Source organism: Salvelinus alpinus, chromosome 1 (assembly GCF_045679555.1).
Source record: "Salvelinus alpinus chromosome 1, SLU_Salpinus.1, whole genome shotgun sequence".
Lineage (NCBI taxonomy): Eukaryota > Metazoa > Chordata > Actinopteri > Salmoniformes > Salmonidae > Salvelinus > Salvelinus alpinus.
In genome coordinates this window covers 38,204,126-38,219,896 of record NC_092086.1, presented here as the reverse complement: position 1 = coordinate 38,219,896, position 15,771 = coordinate 38,204,126, and the positions used below count along the sequence as shown (strand labels likewise).

General features: G+C 35.7%; 1 protein-coding gene across 3 annotated transcripts; it reads right to left on the bottom strand.

Moving 5' to 3' along the window:
• Positions 1 to 2,899: 2,899 nt before the first annotated feature.
• On the bottom strand, positions 2,900 to 15,705 carry LOC139575238 (cytohesin-3-like). Of its 3 annotated transcripts, none has more exons than XM_071400222.1 (14): positions 15,469 to 15,705; positions 14,913 to 15,021; positions 8,244 to 8,326; positions 7,899 to 7,963; positions 7,216 to 7,282; positions 6,023 to 6,141; positions 5,811 to 5,891; positions 5,577 to 5,689; positions 5,218 to 5,366; positions 4,989 to 5,100; positions 4,732 to 4,808; positions 4,533 to 4,604; positions 4,075 to 4,223; positions 2,900 to 3,889 (listed from the first exon to the last, which is right to left on the bottom strand). In XM_071400222.1, the coding sequence occupies exons 2-14, from the start codon at positions 14,992 to 14,994 to the stop codon at positions 3,802 to 3,804; spliced, it is 1,257 nt and encodes a 418-aa protein (XP_071256323.1). In that variant the 5' UTR covers positions 14,995 to 15,021; positions 15,469 to 15,705; the 3' UTR covers positions 2,900 to 3,801. The 3 variants fall into 3 exon arrangements, with proteins under 3 accessions (XP_071256323.1, XP_071256318.1, XP_071256313.1); XM_071400217.1 differs by having other exon boundaries at positions 14,913 to 14,979; positions 15,469 to 15,629; XM_071400212.1 differs by lacking the exon at positions 15,469 to 15,705 and having other exon boundaries at positions 14,913 to 15,066.
• Between the last annotated feature and the right edge of the window lie 66 nt (positions 15,706 to 15,771).

The following is a 15,771-nucleotide window of genomic DNA, read 5'->3' as shown; positions in this document are numbered from 1 at the left end:
ACCTTTAGAATACATTTCCTATCACTATCTTATCTGTAGATTTGTCGAAGAATTGGATGAATATGCATAAGCTCCGCTTGTTGTAGATATGGTTTGGGTGGTATACAAATGTTTTGGCTGCCGGTATAATAAGTACAATTGATAGCTGTTTTGTTTTTGTTTTTCTCTGGGTGCATCAGTGTTTTTATTCCCACCCTTGTTTGAAGAGACATTTATGCGAGAATTCACTTTTACAAAAAGCATATAGACATTTCTTTGGTTCACTCTTGCCTGTAAAGCTTTAGGGAAAGGTTTCATAAGATTGTAGCCTATGCTTACTGTACCTTCACTCAAACAGTGTACTGTATATTGTGTGTGGACATACAGTACTGTATATTTAACTGTGAGTGAGAGAGGACTTACAACATATACATACTGTGTATATTACAGTAGCCCTCTTCATGGATATTGCTGTCACACGTGGGGAGTGTTAGTGTATCACTCCCTGCATCAACTCTTATCCCTGTATGTTTTGTCTCTCATATCTGCATAAGGGCTATAGTAACCTCAGAGCAGAACCACAGCCCTATGACAGACACACACACAGGAACTGATGTGCACAGGAAGGATGCTTGTTTTTTTCATACCACAGGTGCAGGCCTCATTTCACAGTAGAAATACAGCACTTAAAGGAAAACCCCACCCCAAAACAATATTTTGGTATTTGGTTCATTAGTCCATTGCTGATATAGTCCAAAATGTCCCAAAAAGTTTTAAAGATGTATAACTTTCAAAATAGAGAAATACAGCCGGTATGATGCATCTGTCATCACATGATGCTAAAAAAACGCAGCACCTCAATACACAGTACCTCAGGATGACCACATGACATGATTCAATGTTTCTTCATTAGGAGCTGTGCATTTGGGTTGCTAAAATATATTTTCCCATATCATGGGAGACATAAAGCATATTGATGAGTGGTTATTAAACTCTGACACCTAATAAGTATTGAAAACTGAAAACCAACAACAGATTATAATCTGGCACCATCTACTGGACATTTTAGAAGTTCAAATAGTGTTTTCTTCGATAATATCTTTGTGTTTTTCCTTATTTGTGTTGAACAATATCAGATTGATTAAATGTGTATCACTAAATAATAAAAATAGTTTAAAACTGTACTTAGTTAGATTTTACACTGAACAAAAATATAAACGAAACATGCAACAATTTCAAAGATTTTACTGAGTTACAGTTCATAAAAGTAAATCAGTCAATTTAAATAAATTCATTAAGCCCTAATCTATGGATTTCACATGGGAATGCAGATACGCATCTGTCGGTCACAGATACCTTTAAGAAAAGGTAAGGGTGTGTATCAGAAAACCATCAAATCTGGTGTGACCACCATTTGCCTCATGCAGCACGACTCCTTCGCATAGAGATTTTAAAGCTGTTGATTGTGGCCTGTGGAATGTTGTCCCACTCCTCTGTTGTGCGAAATTGCTGGATATTAATGGGAACTGGATCACGCTGTTGGACACGTCAATCCAGAGCATCCCAAACTCATACTCAATGGGTGACATGTCTGGTTAGTATGCAGGTCATGGAAGAACAGGGACATTTTCAGCTTCCAGGAGTTGTGTACAGATCCTTGCAACATGTGGCCGTGCATTATCCTGCTGAAACATGAGGTGATGGCGGTGGATGAATGTCACGACAATGAGCCTCAGGATCTCATCATGGTATCTCTGTGCATTCAAATTGACATTGATAAAAATGCAATCGTGTTCGTTGTCTGTAGCTTATGCCTGCCCATACCATAAACCCACTGCCACCATGGGGCACTGTACCCACACGACGCCATACACACTGTCTGCCATCTGCCCAGTACAGTTGAAACCGGGATTTATCCGTGAAGAACACACTTCTCCATCGTGCCAGTGGCCATCGAAGGTGAGCATTTACCACTGAAGTTGGTTAAGATGCCAAACTGCAGTCAGGTCAAAACCCTGGTGAGGACGACGAGCACGCAGATGAGCTTCCCTAAGATGGTTTCTGACAGTTTGTGCAGAAATTATTTGGTTGTGCAAACCCATAGTTTCATCAGCTGTCCAGGTAGCTGGTCTCAGACGATCCCGCAGGTGAAGAAGCCGGATGTGGAGGTCCTGGTCTGGCGTGGTTACACGTGTGGTTGTGGCCCCACATGTGGTTGTGGGGCCGGTTGGACGTACTGCCAAAATCTCTAAAACGACATTGGAGGCGGCTTATGGTAGAGAAACAAGCATTCAATTCTCTGGCAAAAGCTCTGGTAGACATTCCTGCAGTCAGCATGCCAATTGCACGCTCCCTCAAAACTTGAAACATCTGTGGCTTTGTGTTGTGTAACAAATTTTAGAGTGGCCTCTTATTGTCCCCAGCACAAAGTTCACCTGTGTAATGATCATGCTGTTTAATCAGCTTCTTGATATGCCCCACCTGTCAGATGGATGGATTATCTTGGCAAAGAAGAAACGCCCACTAACAGGGATGTAAACAAATTTGTAAAAATAAAAATGTAGAACATTTTGAACTTTTCTGCAATCTTTTATTTCAGCTCATGAAACATGGGACCAACACTTTATATGTTGCGTTTATATTTTTGTTCAGTATATATCTAAGATATTTATGATAAGAAGAAGAAGAAGAAGAAGAAGAAGAAGAAGGTGTATTACATTTGTAAAGCACATTTCATTATACAGAATAAATATAAAATGGACAGGGAAACTGACACAAAGGGACAATGAAACCAATGAGCACCGCTATCAACATAAAGCCTTCCTGAAGAGAAAGGTCTTCAGTCCCGCTTTTTAGGCCCGTTTGATGTAATTATAATCTGCTACTATCTGTCATCTGTTGTGAAAGAAGTACACACATATTTATAATAAAATTTGTATATATTGTTTATTAAACATTATTAAGGCATGTATACAGACATGTGTATTATCACTGTCTGTACTTTAAAGGCAATGTGCAAAATAACTTTCTATTATAATACAGTATTTACAAAATATGTACGTTATGAGTTGAAAAATAAATCCATACATATTTCAAAAAATATTTATACAATGCCTCTAAGACAATGACAGAATGTGGCAACACTGAATCAGTGTTGAAGTTTTGTGTCCACGTAACAGGAATTCTATAGGCTTGGGAGAGGAAAAGGCTAGTAGTACAGAGGCTTACTAGGAACTGAAATCGCTGAGCCTGGTGCAAGGTGAAAAGGTGGTGCATTTCCATAATACTTACCTGATATTTCCTTTGTTCTATGCTTATGGTACAGAATCAACTAGAACTATATACAACTACATTTGAGTAACTTTGCATTATACATTACATGTTCAAATCTGTCCTTATAGAATGATGCATTATTATTATTATTACAGTGCTACACACTTATTTTGGTTTGCAACTCTCTCACGTACTTTTAAATTCTTATTTCTAAGAAATATTGACAGAAATCACTTTCTATTAGTAATTGAACAGACTGAGTGACTCTAACTTCAACCATAAAATTAGACCTACAGTATGAGGTATGGGGAGATTCTGGTTTGACAGCTTTAAACCACACACAGGTCACAATTATCTTTTTTCATTCTGAGTTACAGTATTGCACTAATGCTGTACTGTACAGCATTGTAATGTTAAGCGCCATGTCTATTTACTTGAACCAGTCCATCATTTCCAAGCATTTAAAAAAACTGTCTGTTACGGAGAGGTTACCTCTACAGATCATTACCGGGCTCAATTCCCATGATGCTTTATATCATGTCCGATGTCTCAGTCCTGTGAAGCATTGTTGTTGTTGATGACTTTCCTCTTGCGCAATGACACCAGGTCGTAGAAGGGATCCTTGGTGATACTTGCTCTGAGGGAAAGACGGAGAGAAAAATAAAACAAGTGTCCAAATGATCATCATCATCAAGTTCACTTTATCCTATTGATTGCCAGTTGTGTCCTGGTGCCAGGACACAACTGTCCTTTGTGATGTCATTTGTGAAGTGTATGGCGTGTAGTACAGGTATGTGTTAAGCCTGGGTTGAGGTGTCTGACCTGATGGAGCCTATCCAGTCATCTCTCTCATCTGCTGTGGCTGCACTCATCCTGTAGGACTGGTGTTTCCCCTCCACCACCCTGCCTCCGTTCTCTGTCTTGCACGCCTTGATCTTCTGCCCTCTGGGGTTGTAGATCTCTAGACAATACTGCTCACAAAGAAGCACACACATGCATACAAATGTTCACAAAACACATACCCAAGCCAAATGACTGGTAATAACTTTTTTCAAAAAAGGAAATGATCCCATAGTATATTGGTCTAATTACTCCTAATCTTCCAGTTAAAACCTTCCTTTCTCATACGGAGGCTATGAGTCATACTGTGCCATGACAGCTAAGAGAGTAGCTTCTGTAAATGTGACTTCTGCACAGACTATGAGACTGAAACACCATAGAACAGGTGGCACTGCCATCAACCGTAAAAAGAAATATGCAGTCAGTGCAATACACTGTACCTGTTTGATAGAGTCTTCTATCTCTCTTACACAGAGGTTCTCAAGGGGAATGATCCCTATGGGGTCTTTATCCTGAGGGAGGAGGAGAGAGAGATGCTTTGGTCAAGGACTATCACTTAGCAGTAACTACTACCATCTTTTATCCTAAATTCCATTACTGGCAAACCCTGTGACAAAGTTGGGGGTATAGCATACTCACTGTGGTATACTCAAAGTAGTACAGACAGCTGTCTGTCAAAATAAACCACCGCCTCTTCCATGTTTTCACCCTTCCTCCTGCAGAGAGGAAAAGTTTACATTTCGTTACACAAATAAAACGTTTAATCATAAAATTCTCCATCCAACACGCTCCATAAAGGAAATCAGATCATTCTGTGGTAAGCTTATTTTTAATGCTTGGTAATGGCACAATTATAAGACAATTCTCTCAGGTAATGATATTGCTAATCATCTCACCCATTTTGAGCAGCCAACCCTCTCTGTCCGGGTTGAAGAAGGTGTGTGTGAGGTCGTTCCCATCATCCTCTGGAATTTTGAACGGCTCGTTCCGAATGCTCTCATAGAGTTTCTGGATTTAATGAGGTAGTAGATGAGAGTTAACTACAGCTACAGACAACAACAACCAAATAGGGGTCACATTCTGAGAGTGGAGTTAACTCCTGACCTCTGACCCCTGAGGACTCACCATGAGCAGGTCGTTGGGCAGGTCACCCCCGTTGTTGATGCCTCTGTTCATACTGAAGAAGCGCTCCAGAGTGGGCTTGTCCTTCACGTTAGGGTTATGGAGACTAGTGTTCAGCATGATGACGGCAAAGGACAGGATGTAGCAGGTGTCTGTTTGAAACACCCACACATTTCATTACTGTTGGGTCAATGATATGTATTTGCATCCTTAATCAACATCACCTTTGTGAAATGATTTGAATATGCCTCAAAATGTACTCCTCAACCCCCTCCCCATCTGTCTTGCTGATCTGTCAGTGTAGGGAGTCAGCAGCATGGTAGAGGAGGCTGGTTCCTGTGCACTACAGTACTGTACAGTACCTGTTGACTGGAAGACCCCTGCATTACAGTCACAGTAGCGTGTAGCGAATGCCTCCATCATCCTATCAATCTTCTGGGCTTCTCCAGGGAGACGGAAACTCCACAGGAACTGCCTACAGGGATGAGCCAGGGAACAGACAGGGATCAGACAGGATTTACTGTGGAAATGAATATAATAATGAGAATATATTCATGTAGAGTGTAAGAGATACACCAGTGTAGTGCAGCACTAACCTCAGTGCCTGCACCAGATTCAGGTCGGAGAACTCGTGTAGTTCTACAAAGGCTTTCAGAGTTTGAAGGTGCATTTCCTCCCTGCATGAACACAAACAAGAGTCAAATCAGTGATATGGAGATTATTGAGATAATGAGTGGTTATGACAGTCATCATTATCCCCATCAACAAAGCCATCATTATCCTGGTCATGTTCAGAAGCATTGTGTACCTCTCTCCTAAAAAGTTCCCAATGGCTGTCTTGTTCAGTCCTTCCTCTTTGTATAGGAACTCAGCCACTGCCTCTGCTGTCCACTCCAACAGGTCATTGTCAACCAGGTACTGAATACCCTGGGGGAAGAGGCCATGACAAGTCAATGAACATGTTTGAACTTGGAAGATATGAATGCATTATCGCATACTTGTATGTGTAATAAAATAAAAAAAATAGCAGAAATCATAATGAGGTCCAAAGCACTGTGATGTGCAGTAGTGGTCATGGACATATGAAATATTCTGTATGCATTGTCTGCCATTCTGAGAGAGCCACCAGAAGCAATATATCTTCTTATATCTAAACAATGCAGAGCCTCCAGCTAAAGAAACCAATGATCCGCTTGATTGGATCTCTAGCCTCTGCACACACCCAAACACAGGCTTTTCTCCAGGGTGGTCATACAGGCCAGGCTTTTCTCCAGGGTGGACATACAGGCCAGGCTTATCTCCAGGGTGGTCATACAGGCCAGGCTTTTCTCCAGGGTGGTCATACAGGCCAGGCTTTTCTCCAGGGTGGACATATAGGCCAGGCTTTTCTCCAGGGTGGTCATACAGGCCAGGCTTTTCTCCAGGGTGGACATACAGGCCAGGCTTTTCTCCAGGGTGGACATACAGGCCAGGCTTTTCTCCAGGGTGGTCATACAGGCCAGGCTTTTCTCCAGGGTGGTCATACAGGCCAGGGGGACTTTATATTATGGCTTTGACCTCTCTTCAGATGAGAGGAAAGGAAGGGTGTTTGTGGTTTGAGCAGGAGCGTGCACCTCCGCTCCTCTTCACGGAACAGGATGTGGTTCTCTCTCATTTTCTCTCCCCCTGTCTCTGCCTCCACACAGTTGCACTTCTGCACATAAGTCACGTCACTCGCTCAGCATTCATTTGTTTGTGTCAGATTATTTGTTCTGTCATCTTGCAGTTAACTATTCAAACTTCTAGCTGTGGCAAGCCTCCATCAGTAGAGATGTGATAACTATACAGATCTTTACTACTTAAATGTTATAATTGAAGCACTTCACATTTCAGTACATATCTGATCCGTATGTATTTGTGTTTAGTGTATTCCATATTGAGTAATGTTATGACTTTGTCTTACCAGAGAACCTCACCAGGAAAAACTAAGGGCTCTAATTACAGTCTGTGACATGAGCTCACCTTTTTAGGATCCATGTTGAATTTCTTTTTCCCACTTAAGAACCTCTTGTTTCTCACAACATTTTTGCTGAAGAGAGACAAAGACAAAACAGAATAAATATTGACAAAGGTTAATTACACCACTTTTACCCAGGAGCGTTATACTAGCTACAGTATGTGTCCACTGCATAAGAGATGCCACACAGTGAGAGTGAGACAATTAAAGGAAGCTGGGGTTGTCCTGCCTGGAATATGTCTGTGTTTCATGCTGCTGACATATAAGAGTTTTACCACATTCCTGTAGCTGCTAGTGAAGAAACAGGAAGCACACATATACAGAGGGGCCTTACAGATGGGGGGCAGAATCTGTTCTTGTTCTTGAAGACAACACCCCCAGAGCCCACTTGTGAGGACGAAGAGGTGACCACAGTGGGGGGGGGGGGGGGGGGGGGTGCACCTCTACTACCTGCAGCTATGCCTCCATACCTTTCTTAGTCTGAGTTAGGGAGGGATAGGACGTCAGAGATGTGAGAGGAGCCTCTTTGTCAAGATGGATGTCAGGGAGTATTGTTGATCTGGTGTTTGGACTGTGATAGATTTAAAAGAAGCTACCACACTGCAAAGTGTTCCTCTCCCACAGAGGAAGAGGCCTACTGGTTAATGGTAACCTATCCGAATGAGCCATTGTGCAAGCTCTAACTTACTTCTCCTCGTCCGCCTCAATGTTGTGGATTTCCGTCATGACGCTGTTAATCTCCAACCTCAGCTTCTAAACAAGGGGAAATGATGTCAAAGGGATGAGATGATAATATGTGGTATTTTAGCCATAGCTGACTCAAGCCCTTGGCACATACAGAGGTACAGGGTCAGTCTACTCATAAAACTGTATGTTTCTGAGATGTTATAACTTTTGAAGGAGACTTTTGTGAATGTAATAACTGCTGTAGGTAATGTCACAATACAGTTAGTTTTATTCTGGCAAAATGCAGTTTCATAAAGCATTTTGACTGTACAAAAAGAGCCCTGGTTGAGAGCATGATTTACTATACCTGAATGTCATCTAATAGGTCACTCTTATGAAACTTCCTGGTGTCTATCTCCTGCCTCTCCATTGAGCTAAGCATTGTGGAAGCTGTAGAATTGATTATACACACAAACACAAACATACAGATGAAACCATCATTATCATCCAATGCATAAATGAAGCAGTCGGACAAAACCCCTGAGACCTAATTGAGACATCTTCCTGTATACACTGAAAATATCAAAGGTGTCAGAAATGTGCATTGACAACCACCCTCAAACCAACCCTAGCATACAGTAACTTAACATACTGCACTTCTCAGCACTAGCTAAATATAACTGCTGAACTTCAGCTTTTTATAGAATGAGCCCCAGTAATGTCCATTAGTAAGTGATCTGCTCTAGTCTTGTCCTCATAACAGCTTCTCACGGTGTTTAGATGGGTTATTCATTACTCCCTTCTCAGGTTATAACTAGACAACACAACATTATAACTAGACAACACAACATTATAACTAGACAACACAACATTATAACTAGACAACACAACATTATAACTAGACAATACAACATTAGAACTAGACAACACAACATTATAACTAGACAACACAACATTATAACTAGACAACACAACATTATAACTAGACAATACAACATTATAACTAGACAACACAACATTATAACTAGACATTACAACATTATAACTAGACATTACAACATTATAACTAGACAACACAACATTATAACTAGACAACACAACATTATAACTAGACAATACAACATTATAACTAGACAATACAACATTATAACTAGACAACACAACATTATAACTAGACAACACTACATTATAACTAGACAATACAACATTATAACTAGACAACACAGCATTATAACTAGACAACACAACATTATAACTAGACAACACAACATTATAACTAGACAACACAACATTATAACTAGACAATACAACATTATAACTAGACAACACAACATTATAACTAGACAACACAACATTATAACTAGACAACACTACATTATAACTAGACAATACAACATTATAATTAGACAACACAACATTATAACTAGACAACACAACATTATAACTAGACAATACAGCATTATAACGAGACAATACAACATTATAACTAGACAACACAACATTATAACTAGACAACACAACATTATAACTAGACAACACAACATTATAACTAGACAACACAACATTATAACTAGACAACACAACATTATAACTAGACAACACTACATTATAACTAGACAATACAACATTATAACTAGACAACACAAAATTATAACTAGACAACACAACATTATAACTAGACAACACAACATTATAACTAGACAATACAACATTATAACTAGACAACACAACATTATAACTAGACAATACCACATTATAACTAGACAAAACAACATTATAACTAGACAATACAACATTATAACTAGACAATACAACATTATAACTAGACAACACAACATTATAATTAGACAACACAACATTATAACTAGACAACACAACATTATAACTAGACAACACAACATTATAACTAGACAACACAACATTATAACTAGACAACACAACATTATAACTAGACAACACAACATTATAACTAGACAATACAATATTATAACTAGACAACACAACATTATAATTAGACAACACAACATTATAACTAGACAACACAACATTATAACTAGACAACACAACATTATAACTAGACAACACTACATTATAACTAGACAATACAACATTATAACTAGACAACACAGCATTATAACTAGACAACACAACATTATAACTAGACAACACAACATTATAACTAGACAACACAACATTATAACTAGACAACACAACATTATAACTATACAACACAACATTATAATTACACAATAAAACAATATAACTAGACAATACAACATTATAACTAGACAATACAACATTATAACTAGACAATACAACATTATAACTAGACAATACAACATTATAACTAGACAACACAACATTATAACTAGACAACACAACATTATAACTAGACAACACAAAATTATAACTAGACAATACAACATTATAACTAGACAACACAACATTATAACTAGACAACACAACATTATAACTAGACAACACAACATTATAACTAGACAATACAACATTATAACTAGACAACACAACATTATAACTAGACAATACAACATTATAACTAGACAACACAACATTATAACTAGACAACACAACATTATAACTAGACAATACAACATTATAACTAGACAATACAACATTATAACTAGACAACACAACATTATAACTAGACAACACAATATTATAACTAGACAACACAACATTATAACTAGACAACACTACATTATAACTAGACAACACAACATTATAACTAGACAACACAACATTATAACTAGACAACACAACATTATAACTAGACAACACAACATTATAACTAGACAAAACAACATTATAATTACACAATAAAACAATATAACTAGACAATACAACATTATAACTAGACAACACAACATTATAACTAGACAACACAACATTATAACTAGACAACACTACATTATAACTAGACAATACAACATTATAATTAGACAACACAACATTATAACTAGACAACACAACATTATAACTAGACAATACAGCATTATAACGAGACAATACAACATTATAACTAGACAACACAACATTATAACTAGACAACACAACATTATAACTAGACAACACAACATTATAACTAGACAACACAACATTATAACTAGACAACACAACATTATAACTAGACAACACAACATTATAACTACACAACACAACATTATAACTAGACAATACAACATTATAACTAGACAACACAACATTATAATTAGACAACACAACATTATAACTAGACAACACAACATTATAACTAGACAACACAACATTATAACTAGACAACACTACATTATAACTAGACAATACAACATTATAACTAGACAACACAGCATTATAACTAGACAACACAACATTATAACTAGACAACACAACATTATAACTAGACAACACAACATTATAACTAGACAACACAACATTATAACTAGACAACACAACATTATAACTAGACAACACAACATTATAACTATACAACACAACATTATAATTACACAATAAAACAATATAACTAGACAATACAACATTATAACTAGACAATACAACATTATAACTAGACAATACAACATTATAACTAGACAATACAACATTATAACTAGACAACACAACATTATAACTAGACAACACAACATTATAACTAGACAACACAACATTATAACTAGACAATACAACATTATAACTAGACAACACAACATTATAACTAGACAACACAACATTATAACTAGACAACACAACATTATAACTAGACAATACAACATTATAACTAGACAACACAACATTATAACTAGACATTACAACATTATAACTAGACAACACAACATTATAACTAGACAACACAACATTATAACTAGACAATACAACATTATAACTAGACAATACAACATTATAACTAGACAACACAACATTATAACTAGACAACACAACATTATAACTAGACAACACAACATTATAACTAGACAACACTACATTATAACTAGACAACACAACATTATAACTAGACAACACAACATTATAACTAGACAATACAACATTATAACTAGACAACACAACATTATAATTAGACAACACAACATTATAACTAGACAATACAACATTATAACTATACAACACAACATTATAGTTAGACAATACAACATTATAACTAGACAAAACAACATTATAATTACACAATAAAACAATATAACTAGACAATACAACATTATAACTAGACAATACAACATTATAACTAGACAATACAACAATATAATTAGACAATACAACATTATAACTAGACAATACAGCATTATAACGAGACAACACAACATTATAACTAGACAATACAACATTATAACTAGACAACACAACATTATAACTAGACAACACTACATTATAACTAGACAATACAACATTATAACTAGACAACACAACATTATAACTAGACAACACAACATTATAACTAGACAACACAACATTATAACTAGACAATACAACATTTTAACTAGACAACACAACATTATAACTAGACAACACAACATTATAACTAGACAATACAACAATATAATTAGACAATACAGCATTATAACTAGACAATACAACATTATAACTAGACAACACAACATTATAACTAGACAATACAACATTATAACTAGACAACACAACATTATAACTAGACAACACAACATTATAACTAGACAATACAACATTATAAGTAGACAACACAACATTATAACTAAACAATACAACATTATAACTAGACAAAACAACATTATAATTACACAATAAAACAATATAACTAGACAATACAACATTATAACTAGACAATACAACATTATAACTAGACAATACAACATTATAACTAGACAATACAACATTATAAGTAGACAACACAACATTATAACTAAACAATACAACATTATAACTAGACAAAACAACATTATAATTACACAATAAAACAATATAACTAGACAATACAACATTATAACTAGACAATACAACATTATAACTAGACAATACAACAATATAATTAGACAATACAACATTATAACTAGACAATACAGCATTATAACGAGACAACACAACATTATAACTAGACAATACAACATTATAACTAGACAACACAACATTATAACTAGACAAAACAACATTATAACTAGACAATACAACATTATAACTAGACAACACAACATTATAACTAGACAACACAACATTATAACTAGACAATACAACAATATAATTAGACAATACAGCATTATAACTAGACAATACAACATTATAACTAGACAACACAACATTATAACTAGACAATACAACATTATAACTAGACAACACAACATTATAACTAGACAACACAACATTATAACTAGACAATACAACATTATAAGTAGACAACACAACATTATAACTAAACAATACAACATTATAACTAGACAAAACAACATTATAATTACACAATAAAACAATATAACTAGACAATACAACATTATAACTAGACAATACAACATTATAACTAGACAATACAACATTATAACTAGACAATACAACATTATAAGTAGACAACACAACATTATAACTAAACAATACAACATTATAACTAGACAAAACAACATTATAATTACACAATAAAACAATATAACTAGACAATACAACATTATAACTAGACAATACAACATTATAACTAGACAATACAACAATATAATTAGACAATACAACATTATAACTAGACAATACAGCATTATAACGAGACAACACAACAGTATAACTAGACAATACAACATTATAACTAGACAACACAACATTATAACTAGACAACACAACATTATAACCAGACAACACAACATTATAACTAGACACCACAACATTATAACTAGACAATACAACAATATAATTAGACAATACAACATTATAACTAGACAATACAACATTATAACTAGACAACACAACATTATAACTAGACAATACAACATTATAACTAGACAACACAACATTATAACTAGACAACACAACATTATAACTAGACAATACAACATTATAACTAAACAATACAACATTATAACTAGACAAAACAACATTATAATTACACAATAAAACAATATAACTAGACAATACAACATTATAACTAGACAATACAACATTATAACTAGACAATACAACATTATAAGTAGACAACACAACATTATAACTAAACAATACAACATTATAACTAGACAAAACAACATTATAATTACACAATAAAACAATATAACTAGACAATACAACATTATAACTAGACAATACAACATTATAACTAGACAATACAACAATATATTTAGACAACACAACATTATAACTAGACAACACAAAATTATAACTACACAATAAAACAATATAACTACACAATACAACATTATAACTTGACAATACAACAATATAACTAGACAATACAACATTATAATTACACAATACAACATTATAACTAGACAATACAACATTAACTAGACAGTACAACCTTAACTAGATAATACAACATCACCAAACTCCATCTATCTTGGCAATTAGATTGTTGAACACTATACTGTGAGCAACACCTCTGAACGTTACTTGATAGTCAGTAATGAGAACTTGAGGTATATAAAGGCTATATGACAACAACATTCCTCTATAAAGTCAGGTGATGCTATAATAAAGTGAATAACATTCATCACTGTGGTAAAAGTGATCAAAACAAACCATTTGAATACGTTGAACACTGCTGACTTTATACCACAGTGTATATAGGTCCAGGTAAACAGACTGAAAGCACAATAGTCACTGTAGACGGTAGTGAATATCTATTGTGAAGACAGGTACTATATCAGTACACTTTCTTATTAGTGTATTTCATTTTCATTTCTCAAATAAGATATTCACAGCAACAACTCAAACCCCCATTGTCTACCGACACTTCAACACTTCATCATCTTACATAAAGACACTCATGTATTGTTCATGGTGTTAGTCCCCAGATACTATAGCCTAATTAGGGATGTTGTTACATTGCAAAATGGACTGTAAAACGTAAAAACCTTACATTTTCCCCAGAGGAAGCTGTCTTTTCTTTGGCTGCCCATGTTGAAGGTGTTGGAGAGAGACTGTGGCTGTACAGGAAGCATGTGTCAGTGTTGAAGTAATGTAGCCTACTGCAAGAAGGGCATACGCTACAGTGTCAATAGCATCCTCAAAACATAATGAACTGACCACCTAAAGTCAGTGCTGTTACTGATATACTGTACAATATACATATACTGTACAAGTAAAGAAGGTGTGTGTGTGTGTGTGTGTGTGTGTGTGTGTGTGTGTGTGTGTGTGTGTGTGTGTGTGTGTGTGTGTGTGTGTGTGTGTGTGTGTTGACTGGTGATACCAGTTCGAGATAGATCTAATGCACAATATCGATAATTATTCAGCAGTCAGTGTAAATAGCGTTCAAAGCGCACACTGGACGCTCTGGCCAAGGAGTAGGGTTGATCCGAGCGTTCTGACCTCACAATGGCAGTCAAGCACCCAAGCTAATAGGCTAAAGTTGGCTAACTTGCTAGCTACTTCCAGACATGAACGAGAGAACACCTCAATCTGACCATTTTACTCACCCTAGCAGAGCTGGTTATGCTGTTTTCATGTTTTCTAGAGCGTTCGTGACTGTAACTGTGCTGATGGCAACAATTTAATAACGTTTTTTTTTTTGCCGACGTTTACCGACACCGGTCATATTAAACGGGTGTTGCATGTTCGTAAATTCATCAGTTACTCTGCACTACTGCACACTCAGACGAGAGTGATCTGAAATCGGAATAGATAGCAAGAGCACATTTTACGAATGCACCCCTAGGCATCAAAAGTGTTTTTTATAAATCCACTACTTTTTGAAATTATATAATTCACTGACTACTTCT